Genomic DNA, 11,977 nt, shown 5'->3' with positions numbered 1-11,977 from the left:
ACTTGCCCAGTCATACAGCTGACAATTGGCGGAGCCGGGATTTGAACCCAGGACCTCTGACTCCAAAGCCCGGGCTCTTTCCTACTGAGCCACGCTGCTTAATACAGTGCTCTGCACACAGTAAGCGCTCGGTAAATAGCAATAAGTAGCAGCAGGGCTCAGTGGAAAGAGCCCGGGCTTTGGAGTCAGGGGTCATGGGTTCAAATCCCAGCTCCGCCGATTGTCCGCTGGGTGACTTTGGGCAAGTCACTTCACTACTCTGGGCCTCAGTTCCCTCATCTGTCAAATGGGGATGAAGACTGGGAGCCCCCCGTGGGCCAACCTGATCACCTTGGAACTCCCCAGCGCTTAGAGCGGTGCTTTGCACATAGTAAGCGCTTAATAAACGCCATTATCATTATTAATAAATTGATAGGAGTGGGATAGGAGGTCTGCAAGGCCCAGCGGATAGAACGCGAAGGTCATGGGTTCTAATCCCCGCTCCGCCCCCGTCCAGCCCGTAGGTGGGACGCCTCAGCGTGCCTCAGTTTCCCCGTCTGTCAAATGGGGATTGAGACCGAGTCCCACGGGGCCCGGCGCGTCGGAAGTGCTCAACGAATACCATCGACGTTATTTATTTCGGAGAAGCCGGCGGTCCCGGGGCGGGCCGTTGGAAGCGCAGCACGCAGAGGCTCTCCGCTCCCGCCTGCTTGGACAACGCCACCGAGCCCGGCAGGCCCGCCGCCTCCATGGTCGCCAAGATGTCCTCTGGAAGCCAAGGCCGGGGTGAAGGGGGCGGCCCGCCGGCCCCGCCGGGGCGTCCAGTCCAGTCCCGCCCGGCTCCCCCCTTACCTGGGCCGTTCTCCCGGAGGGCCACCAGGAAGAAGAGGCCGCCGGCGGAGAGGAGCTCCGCCGCCGCGGGGAGCAGCCTGTCCGTGACTTGGCGGCCGTCGCGGCCACCGGCCCAGGCCGACGCTATCCCGGGGCTTCCCACCTGGAGGGAGGCGAGGACGAGCCGGCGTTCAGTACGCTCTCCCCCGGTCCTCCTCGAACCCGGGGCCGGGCGGCGGATGGCCCCCTCTTACCTCTTGGGGAGGAGTGGGCACGTACGGAGGATTGAACACGAGGAGGTCGACGGCCCCCCGCAGCCGCGGCAGCAGGCCTCCCACCTGACGACAACAACGACGGGCGGGTGTCCGTTAGGCGCTTACTACATCCCGGGCGCCGTAAGCGCTTACTACATCCCGGCAGGCGCGGGCTCGTCGGGTGGAGATGTGACTGCGAGCCTGCTGTCGGGTAGGGACCGTCTCCATAGGTTGCCAATTTGCACTTCCCAAGCGCTTAGTACAGTGCCCTGCACACAGTAAGCGCTCAATAAATACGATCGATGATAATAATAATAATAATGATGATGGCATTTGTTAAGCGCTTACTATGTGCCAAGCACTGTTCTAAGCGCTGGGGGAGATACAGCGTGATCAAGTTGTCCCATGGGGGGCTCACAGTCTTCATCCCCATTTTTACAGAGGAGGGAACCGAGGCTCAGAGAAGTGAAGGGACTTGCCCAAGGTCACACAGCAGGCTTGCGGTGGAGCCGGGATTTGAACCCATGACCCCTGACTCCAAAGCCCGGGCTCTTTCCACGGAGCCACGCTGCTTCTCCAAAGCACAGTACGCGCTTACGCAGGAAGCGCTCAATAAATACGATCGATGATGACGATGTGTGACCGCGAGCCCCACCGTGGGACAACCCGATCATCATCATCGATCGTATTTATTGAGCGCTTACGGTGTGCAGGGCACTGTACTAAGCGCTTGGGAAGTCCAAGTTGGCAACCTATAGAGACGGTCCCTACCCAACAGTGGGCTCACAGTCTAAAAGGGGGGAGACAGAGAACAAAACCATACTCGTAAAATCGCCTTGTGACCTCCCCGGCGCTCAGAGCAGTGCTTGGCACGTAGTAGGCGCCTAAGGAGTGCTGTCGTTAGGGGAGCCGGGTTCGAGGCTCACCAGGTCCGTGACGACGGGCTGGACGAGGACCCGGTTGCGGGCGGCGGTCTCCAGGGTGCAGGCGGCCGCCTGGGGGTTGAGGTCGGTGCACCTGGGGCCGGGGGGAGCGGCGGGTTCTGGGTTCGGGTCCCGCGGCCCACCCACCCACCCGCCCCCCGCCGGCGCGGGACACTTACAGGTACAAGGCCCGCGGGCCGATGACGGAAGCCAGGAAAGCGGACACCACGCCGGAGCCGGACCCCACCTCCAGGCAGACCTCCACCCTGGACGGAAAACGCGGCCCGGCCCTTAGAGCGCTTAGTACAGCGCCCCGCGGCCCATTCACTCATCCGATCACCGGCCCTTAGACGGGTGGCCCAACATGGGCACGCGACGCGTCCGTTCGCTGCTCTGCGGTCCTCTCCCAAGCGCTTAGTACAGTACGATTAGTGCGATTCATTCAATCGTATTTACTGAGCGCTCACTGGGTGCAGGGCACTGTACTAAGCGCTTGGGAAGTCCAAGTTGGCAAATATAGAGACGGTCCCTACCCAACGGCGGGCTCACAGTCGAGAAGAGCGGGCTCATTAGGCTACTTCTATGCATTCAATCATATTTATTGAGCGCTCACTGGGTGCAGAGCACTGTACTAAGCGCTTGGGAAGTCCAAGTTGGCAAATACAGAGACAGTCATCATCAATCGTACTTATTGAGCACTTACTGTGTGCAGGGCACTGTACTAAGCGCTTGGGAAGTCCAAGTTGGCAAATATAGAGACGGTCCCTACCCAACGGCGGGCTCACAGTCGAGAAGAGCGGGCTCATTAGGCTGCTTCTATTCATTCATTCAATCATTTATTGAGCGCTCACTGGGTGCAGGGCACTGTACTAAGCGCTTGGGAAGTCCAAGTTGGCAAATATAGAGACAGTCATCATCAATCGTATTTATTGAGCACTTACTGTGTGCAGAGCACTGTACTAAGCGCTTGGGAAGTCCAAGTTGGCAACGTATAGCGACGGTCCCTACCCAACAGCGGGCTCACAGTCGAGAAGAGTGGGCTCATTAGGCTACTCCTATTCATTCATTCAATCATTTATTGAGTGCTCACTGTGTGCAGGGCACTGTACTAAGCGCTTGGGAAATCCAAGTTGGCAAATATAGAGACGGTCCCTACCCAACGGTGGGCTCACAGTCGAGAAGAGCGGGCTCATTAGGCGACTTCTATTCATTCATTCAATCATTTATTGAGCACTCACTGGGTGCAGGGCACTGTACTAAGCGCTTGGGAAGTCCAAGCTGGCAAATATAGAGACGGTCATCATCAATCGTATTTATTGAGCACTTACTGTGTGCAGAGCACTGTACTAAGCGCTTGGGAAGTCCAAGTTGGCAACGTATAGCGACGGTCCCTACCCAACAGCGGGCTCACAGTCGAGAAGAGTGGGCTCATTAGGCTACTCCTATTCATTCATTCAATCATTTATTGAGCGCTCACTGTGTGCAGGGCACTGTACTAAGCGCTTGGGAAATCCAAGTTGGCAAATATAGAGACGGTCCCTACCCAACAGCGGGCTCACAGTCGAGAAGAGCGGGCTCATTAGGCTACTCCTATTCATTCATTCAATCGTATTTATTGAGTGCTCACTGGGTGCAGGGCACTGTACTAAGCGCTTGGGAAGTCCAAGTTGGCAAATATAGAGACAGTCATCATCAATCGTATTTATTGAGCGCTTACTGTGTGCAGAGCACTGTACTAAGCGCTTGGGAAGTCCAAGTTGGCACCATATAGAGACGGTCCCTACCCAACAACGGGCTCACAGTCAAGAAGAGCGGGCTCATTAGGCTACTTCTACTCATTCATTCAATTGTATTTATTGAGCGCTCACTGTGTGCAGAGCACTGTACTAAGCGCTTGGGAAGTCCAAGTCGGCACCATATAGAGACGGTCCCTACCCAACAACGGGCTCACAGTCAAGAAGAGTGGGCTCATTAGGCTACTCCTATTCATTCATTCAATCGTATTTATTGAGCGCTTACTGTGTGCAGAGCACTGTACTAAGCGCTTGGGAAGTCCAAGTCGGCAACATATAGAGACGGTCCCTACCCAACAGCGGGCTCCTGCAGCCTGGCCCAGTGGAATAGAGCCCGGGCTTTGGAGTCAGAGGTCACGGGTTCAAATCCCAGCTCCGCCAATTGTCAGCTGTGTGACTCTGGGCAAGTCACTTCACTTCTCTGGGCCTCAGTTCCCTCATCTGGAAAATGGGGGTTAAGACTGTGGGCCCCCCCGGGACAACCTGATCACCTTGTAACCTCCCCAGCGCTTAGAACAGTGCTTTGCACATAGTAAGTGCTTAATAAATGCCATTATGGAAATTATTTTTTCCACTGAGCTCCGGTGGTTCCCACTGTGCTCAGCACAGTGCTTGGCACATATAGTAAGCGCTTAACCGATATCGTTATTATTATTTCCACTGAGCCCCGGTGGTTTCCACTGTGCTCAGCACAGCGCTTGGCACATATAGTAAGCGCTTAACCGATATCATTATTATATCATTGTTATTATTATTATTATTCCACCAAGCCCCGGTGGTTCTCACTGTGCTCAGCACAGTGCCTGGCACATATAGTAAGCGCTTAACCGATATTATTATTATGATTTCCACTGAGCCCCGGTGGTTCCCACTGTGCTCGGCACGGTGCTAAGCAGCGTGACTCAGTGGGAAGAGCCCGGGCTTTGGAGGCAGAGGTCTTGGGTTCGAATCCCGGCTCTGCCACCTGTCTGCTGTGTGACCTTGGGCAAGCCACTTCATTTCTCTGAGCCTCAGTTCCCTCATCTGGAAAATGGGGATGATGACTGTGAGCCCCACGTGGGACAACCTGATCACCTTGTATCCCCCCAGCACTTAGAACAGTGCTTTGCACATAGTAAGCGCTTAACAAGTGCCATTATTATTATTATTATTATTATTATTATTATTATTTCCACCGAGCCCCGGTGGTTTCCACTGTGCTCAGCACGGTGCTTGGCACATAGTAAGCGCTTAACCGATATCATTATTGTATATTACAGAAGCGCTTAGTACAGTGCTCTGCACACAGTAAGCGCTCAATAAATACGATTGATTGATCAATATTATTATTATTTCCGCCGAGCCCCGGTGGCTCCCACGGTGCTCAGCACAGTGCCTGGCACATATACTAAGCGCTTAACCAATATTATTAGTATTACTTCCACTGAGCCCCGGTGGTTCCCACTGTGCTCAGCACAGTGCTTGGCACATATAGTAAGCGCTTAACCAAAATCATCATTATTATTATTATTTCCACCGAGTCCCGGTGGTTCCCACTGTGCTCAGCACAGTGCTTGGCACATATAGTAAGCGCTTAACTGATATCATTATTATTATTTCCACCGAGCCCCGGTAGTTCCCACTGTGCTCAGCACAGCGCTTGGCACATATAGTAAGCGCTTAACCAAAACCATCTTTATTATTCTTATTTCCACTGAGCCCCGGTGTTTCCCACTGTGCTCAGCACAGTGCCTGGCACATATAGTAAGCGCTTAACCAATATTATTATTATATCATTATTATTATTATTACTTCCACCGAGCCCCGGTGGTTCCCACGGTGCTCAGCACAGCGCTTGGCACATATAGTAAGCGCTTAACCAAAATCATCATTATTATTATCATCTTTCCAGTGAGCCCCGGTGGTTCCCACGGCGCTCAGCCAGCGTGGCTCAGTGGAAAGAGGCCGGGCTTTGGAGTCCGAGGTCGTGGGTTCGAATCCCGGCTCTGCCACTTGTCAGCTGGGTGACTCTGGGCAAGTCACTTCACTTCTCTGGGCCTCAGTTCCCTCATCTGTAAAATGGGGATGAAGACTGTGAGCCCCCCATGGGACAACCTGATCACCTTGTATCCCCCCCCAGCGCTTAGAACAGTGCTTTGCACATAGTAAGTGCTTAACAAGTGCCACTGTTATTATTATTATCATTATTATTTCCACGGAGCCCCGGTGGTTCCCACTGTGCTCAGCATGGCGCTTGGCACATATAGTAAGCGCTTAACCGATATCATTATTATATATTATATAAGCGCTCAGTACAGTGCTCTGCACACAGTAGGCGCTCAATAAATACGATTGATTGATCAATATCATTATTATTATTTCCGCCGAGCCCCGGTGGTTCCCACTGTGCTCAGCACGGTGCTTGGCACATATAGTAAGCGCTTAACCGATATCATTATTATATATTACAGAAGCGCTTAGTACAGTGCTCTGCACACAGTAAGCGCTCAATAAATACGACTGATTGATCAATATTATTATTATTTCCACCGAACCCCGGTGGTTCCCACGGTGCTCAGCACAGTGCCTGGCTGTGAAGCAGCCAAAGAGAAGCAGCCTGGCTCAGTGGAAAGAGCCCGGGCTTTGGAGTCAGAGGTCGTGGGTTCAAATCCCGGCTCTGTCACTTGTCAGCTGGGTGACTTGGGGCAAGTCACTTAATTTCTCTGGGCCTCAGTGACCTCATCTGGAAAATGGGGATGAAGACTGTGAGCCCCACGTGGGACAACCTGATCACCTTGCATCTACCCCAGCGCTTGGAACAGTGCTTGGCACATAGTAAGCGCTAAACAAATACCAACATTATCATTATCTTTTAGACTGTGAGCCCACTGTTGGGTAGGGACTGTCTCTCTATGTTGCCAACTTGTACTTCCCAAGCGGTTAGTACAGTGCTCTGCACATAGTAAGCGCTCAATAAATACGATTGATTGATTGATTGATTGATTTGGAGTCACAGGTCGTGGGTTCAAATCCCGGCTCTGTCACTTGTCAGCTGGGTGACTTGGGGCAAGTCACTTAATTTCTCTGGGCCTCAGTGACCTCATCTGTCAAATGGGGATGAAGACTGTGAGCCCCCCGTGGGACAACCTGATCACCTTGCATCTACCCCAGCGCTTAGAACAGTGCTTGGCACATAGTAAGCGCTAAACAAATACCAACATTATTATTATCTTTTAGACTGTGAGCCCACTGTTGGGTGGGGACCGTCTCTATATGTTGCCAACTTGGACTTCCCAAGCGCTTAGTACAGTGCTCTGCACATAGTAAGCGCTCAATAAATACGATTGATTGATTGGCACATATAGTAAGCGCTAAACAAATACCAACATTATTATTATCTTTTAGACTGTGAGCCCACTGTTGGGTAGGGACCGTCTCTCTATGTTGCCAATTTGTACTTCCCAAGCGCTTAGTACAGTGCTCTGCACATAGTAAGCGCTCAATAAATACGATTGATTGATTGACTGGCACATATAGTAAGCGCTTAACCGATATCATCATTATTATTATTATTCTTATTTCCAGGGAGCCCCGGTGGTTCCCACGGCGCTCAGTACAGTGGTGGGCACATGTAGTAAGCGCCTGACTTGAGTCCCTCACCGTTACCACGGCGCCCCCCAGCGTTCAGTCCGGGAAGCGCCCGACTTGAGTCCCTCACCGTTACCACGGCGCCCCCCAGCGTTCAGTCCGGGAAGCGCCCGACTTGAGTCCCTAACCGTTACCACGGCGCCCCCCAGCGTTCAGTCCGGGAAGCGCCTGACTGAGACCCTCACCGTTACCACGGCGCCCCCCAGCGTTCAGTCCGGGAAGCGCCTGACTGAGTCCCTCACCGTTACCACGACGCCCCCCAGCGTTCAGTCGAGTGCTCTGCACCGGGGTAGGCGCTCCCTAAGTAGGCGAGAGGGAGGGGAGCCGTCGCTCAGTAAGTAGCCCCGCCCCCCCACCCCCCCGTACCCGGCTCGGTGCAGCTGGGCCTGGTGCAGAGCGTCGAGCAGCAGGTAGGTGTCGTCGTCGGGCTCGTACACCGACGCGAACGCGCCGCGGCCCACGGCCGGGTAAGAAGGCACCGGCGCGCGCAAAGACATCGGATCCTTCCGGGCGCGCGCGCACGTGCCGACAGCACCGCGCATGCGCCTCCTAATAAAATGAAAAAATCCCGCGCACGCGCGCCCTAAAATGTCCGCGCATGCGCAGCTAAAAAATTCCCCAAAGAAACCCGCGCATGCGCGCCTTAAAGAGACCCGCACATGCGCGCCATGTATAGAAAACTATATAAAAAACTGCCCATGCACACCTTAAACAGACGCGCGCTTGCGCGCCGAAACCCCCCCCCCACGAAAACCCGCGCATGCGCGCCTCAAAGAGATCCACACATGCGCGCCACATATAACGACATAAATAACCGCGCATGCGCACCTTAGAGACCCGCACATGCGCGCCATATGTAACTACATAAAAAACCGCGCATGCGCACCTTAAAGAGACCCGCACACGCGCTCCATATATAAAACTATATAAAAACCCGCGCATGCGCGCCTTAAAGAGGCACGCGCATGTGCGCCTAAAAAAAAAAAAACCCCTAAAACCCGCGCATGCGCGTCATATATATATATCTATATGTGTATGTATATATATAAAACTATATAAAGAACCGGGCATGCACACCTTAAAGAGACGCGCACTTGCGCGCCTAAAAAAATAAACAACCCTAAAAACCCGCGCATGCGCGGCTTAAAGAGACCCGCACATGTGCGCCATATGTAACTATATAAAAACCGCGCATGCGCACCTTAAACAGATGCGCGCCTAGACCCCCCCTTAAAACCCCGCGCATGCGCGCCTTAGAGACCCGCACATGCGAACCATATATATAAAACTATATAAAAAGCCGTGCACGCGCACCTTAAAGAAGTCCGCGTATTCGCGCCCTATACATGAATAATATATATCATTCATTCATTCAATCGTATTTGTTGAGCGCTTACTGTGTGCAGAGCACTGTACTAAGCGCTTGGGAAGTACAAGTTGGCAACATCTAGAGACAGTCCCTACCCAACAGTGGGCTCACAGTCTTAAAGGGGGAGACAGAGAACAAAACCAAACATACTAACAAAATAAAATAAATAGAATAGATATGTACAAGTAAAATAAATTAATAAATAGAGTAACAAATATGTACAAACATATAGACATATATACAGGTGCTGTGGGGAAGGGAAGGAGGTAAGATGGGGGGATGGAGAGGAAGGAAGGGGCTCAGTCTGGGAAGGCCTCCTGGAGGAGGTGAGCTCTCAGCAGGGCCTTGAATATATATCATTCATTCATTCAATCGTATTTGTTGAGCGCTTACTGTGTGCAGAGCACTGGACTAAGCGTTTGGGAAGTCCAAGTTGGCAACATCCAGAGACGGTCCCTACCCAACAGTGGGCAATATTTGCGGTACTGTTCCAGGCGCTTACTACGTGGCTGTTCTAAGCACTGGGGTCATAGCAATAATAATTGATGGCATTTGTTCAGCGCTTACTCTGCGCTGAGCGCTGGGATAGATCCAAGGTGATCAGGTGGTCCCACGGGGGGCTCACGGTCTTCATCCCCATTTGACAGATGGGGGAACTGAGGCCCAGAGAAGTTAAGTCCAGAGTCACACAAAAAGTGGCAGAGCCGGGATTTGAACCCACGACCTCTGACTCCAAAGGCCGGGCTCTGTCCAGGCCGCTTCTTTTCTCATCCCATCTCTTCCCGAAAGGTCTTTCCCGGTTAAGCCCTCATTTCCCCTTATCCTTCTCCCTCCTGCGTCACACTTGTACTTGGCTCTCTTCTTTTAAACACACTTGATAGTCACCCGGCCCTAAATCCCACAGCAATTATGTCCAAATCCATCACTGAGTTTAATGTCTGTCTCCCCCTCTACGCTGCTTTGTGGGTGAGGATCTTGTCCACTAACTCTGCTGCGCTGTCCTCTCCCAAGAGCTCAGTACAGTGCTCTGCACGGAGTAAGCGCTCAATAAATAATAATCACAATAATAGAAAGGATGGCATTTATTAAGCACTTGCTATGTGCAAAGTCCACAGTAAGCGCTCGATAAATAATGATGATAATAATAGTGATGGTGGCATTTATTAAGCGCTTACTATGTGCAAAGTACATAGTAAGTGCTCAATTAATAATAATAATAATAATAATAATGATGATGATGGCATTTATTAAGCACTTACTATGTGCAAAGTATGCTAAGTGCTCGATAATAATAATGATGATGATGGCATTTATTAAGAGCTTACTATGTGCAAACTGCACAGTAAGCGCTCGATAAATAATAGTAATAATAATGATGATGGCATTTATTAAGCGCTTACTATGTGCAAAGTACACAGTAAGCGCTCGATACATAATAATAATAATGATGACGATGGCATTTATTAAGCACTTACTATGTACAAAGTACACATCGAGCTGGCCATCTAGATGGGAAGGAGAGATGTAAATCAAAATAGATAAATTGTGTTTAGGGACATAATAATAATAATAATGATGGCATTTATTAAGCGCTTATTAAGGTTGTCCCACGGGGGGCTCACAGTCTTCATCCCATTTTACAGATGAGGTAACTCACTCCCTGCTCACATCGAGCTTGCCATCTAGATGGGAGGGAGAGATGTAAATCAAAATAAATAAATTGTGGTTAGGGACATATTTATTATAATAATAATGATGGCATTTATTAAGTGCTTATTAAGGTTGTCCCACGGGGGGCTCACAGTCTTCATCCCATTTTACAGATGAGGTAACTCACTCCCTGCTCACATCGAGCTGGCCATCTAGATGGGAGGGAGAGATGTAAATCAAAATAAATAAATTGTGGTTAGGGACATATTTATTATAATAATAATGATGGCATTTATTAAGCGCTTATTAAGGTTGTCCCACGGGGGGCTCACAGTCTTCATCCCATTTTACAGATGAGGTAACTCACTCCCTGCTCACATCAAGCTTGCCATCTAGATGGGAGGGAGAGATGTTAATCAGAATAAATAAATTGTTCTTAGGGACATAATAATAATAATAATAATAATAATAATAATAATGACATTTATTAAGCGCTTATTAAGGTTGTTCCACGGGGGCTCACAGTCTTCATCCCATTTTACAGATGAGGTAACTCACTCCCTGCTCACATCAAGCTTGCCAGATGTGATGTGATGGGAGAGATGTTAATCAAAATAAATAAATTGCGGTTAGGGACATAAGTGCAGTGGTCCAGCTGGGGCATTCCAGGGCCTTGTGGGGGGCGAGAGGGGAATGGGGGCAGTGGAGTGAGCACCCCTCGCCCCCCCCCCAATTCCCTCCAGCCCGCTCTTCCCCCATCCCCTGACCAAGGGAGGGAGGATTCTTCCCGTATGGAATTGGCCGGGAAAGTGGAAACTCTGACCAACTCTAATTGCTCCCAAGAATTCCCAAACTTTGTTCTCCTCCAGATGGAGTTTGGACGGGGTCCTGCTCACCAACTGTCCTCCCTGCAGGGATTTTGGTGCCGGGGCGGGAGAGGTGGACTAGAGAAGACGCCACCCCCCAGCTCAGGACCACCATCCGGGGGGCCGTGGCCTGCCCTGCTGTGGAGGGATGGGGGTTAGACTGAAGCCGCAGTGGGGCCTGAAGTGGGAGTGGACTGGGGTCCATCAAGGGCCTATTGAGATTTCCTGGATCCCCCCACTTTGGCCCCTCAGTTCCCCTCTTAATAATAGCCTCATCATAATAATTACAGTATTTGTTAAATGCCAGGCACTGGCACCATTGAGATTTCCTGGGTCCCCCCACTTTGACCCATCAGTTCCCTCTTAATCATAGCATCATCATAATAATTACAGTATTTGTTAAATGCCAGGCACTGGCACCGTTGAGATGTCCTGGATCCCCCCACTTTGGCCCCTCGGTTCCCCTCTTAATAATAGCCTCATCATAATAATTACAGTATTTGTTAAATGCCAGGCACTGGCACCGTTGAGATGTCCCGGATCCCCCCACTTTGGCCCCTCAGTTCCCCTCTTAATAATAGCATCATCATCATAATTACAGTATTTGTTAAATGCCAGGCACTGGCACCGTTGAGATGTCCTGGATCCCCCCACTTTGGCCCCTCGGTTCCCCTCTTAATAATAG

At 51.1% G+C, this 11,977-nt stretch overlaps 1 protein-coding gene across 2 annotated transcripts; it reads right to left on the bottom strand.

Moving 5' to 3' along the window:
• Window positions 1-392: 392 nt before the first annotated feature.
• Window positions 393-7,918, bottom strand: N6AMT1 (N-6 adenine-specific DNA methyltransferase 1). Of its 2 annotated transcripts, XM_038766279.1 has the most exons (6): window positions 7,774-7,918; window positions 2,167-2,253; window positions 1,991-2,081; window positions 1,065-1,148; window positions 832-973; window positions 394-747 (listed from the first exon to the last, which is right to left on the bottom strand). In XM_038766279.1, exons 1-6 carry the CDS (start codon window positions 7,902-7,904, stop codon window positions 614-616), a joined length of 669 nt encoding a protein of 222 aa, XP_038622207.1. In that variant the 5' UTR covers window positions 7,905-7,918; the 3' UTR covers window positions 394-613. The 2 variants fall into 2 exon arrangements, with proteins under 2 accessions (XP_038622206.1, XP_038622207.1); XM_038766278.1 differs by having other exon boundaries at window positions 393-973.
• Window positions 7,919-11,977: the final 4,059 nt, after the last annotated feature.

Source organism: Tachyglossus aculeatus, chromosome 24 (genome assembly GCF_015852505.1).
Source record: "Tachyglossus aculeatus isolate mTacAcu1 chromosome 24, mTacAcu1.pri, whole genome shotgun sequence".
NCBI lineage: Eukaryota > Metazoa > Chordata > Mammalia > Monotremata > Tachyglossidae > Tachyglossus > Tachyglossus aculeatus.
Note: the sequence above shows the minus strand (reverse complement) of the source record. Positions and strands in the feature narration are given on the sequence as shown.

Bases quoted from the DNA above. Each gene is read 5' to 3' on its own strand.
- N6AMT1 (XM_038766278.1), bottom strand. From the start codon at position 7,904: ATGTCTTTGCGCGCGCCGGTGCCTTCTTACCCGGCCGTGGGCCGCGGC. The intron at 1,149-1,990 runs GTGAGCCTCGAA...TGTTGTCGTCAG, and splicing joins AGCCCGTCGTCACGGACCTG to GTGGGAGGCCTGCTGCCGCG. The intron at 974-1,064 runs GTAAGAGGGGGC...GCCTCCCTCCAG, and splicing joins TGCCCACTCCTCCCCAAGAG to GTGGGAAGCCCCGGGATAGC.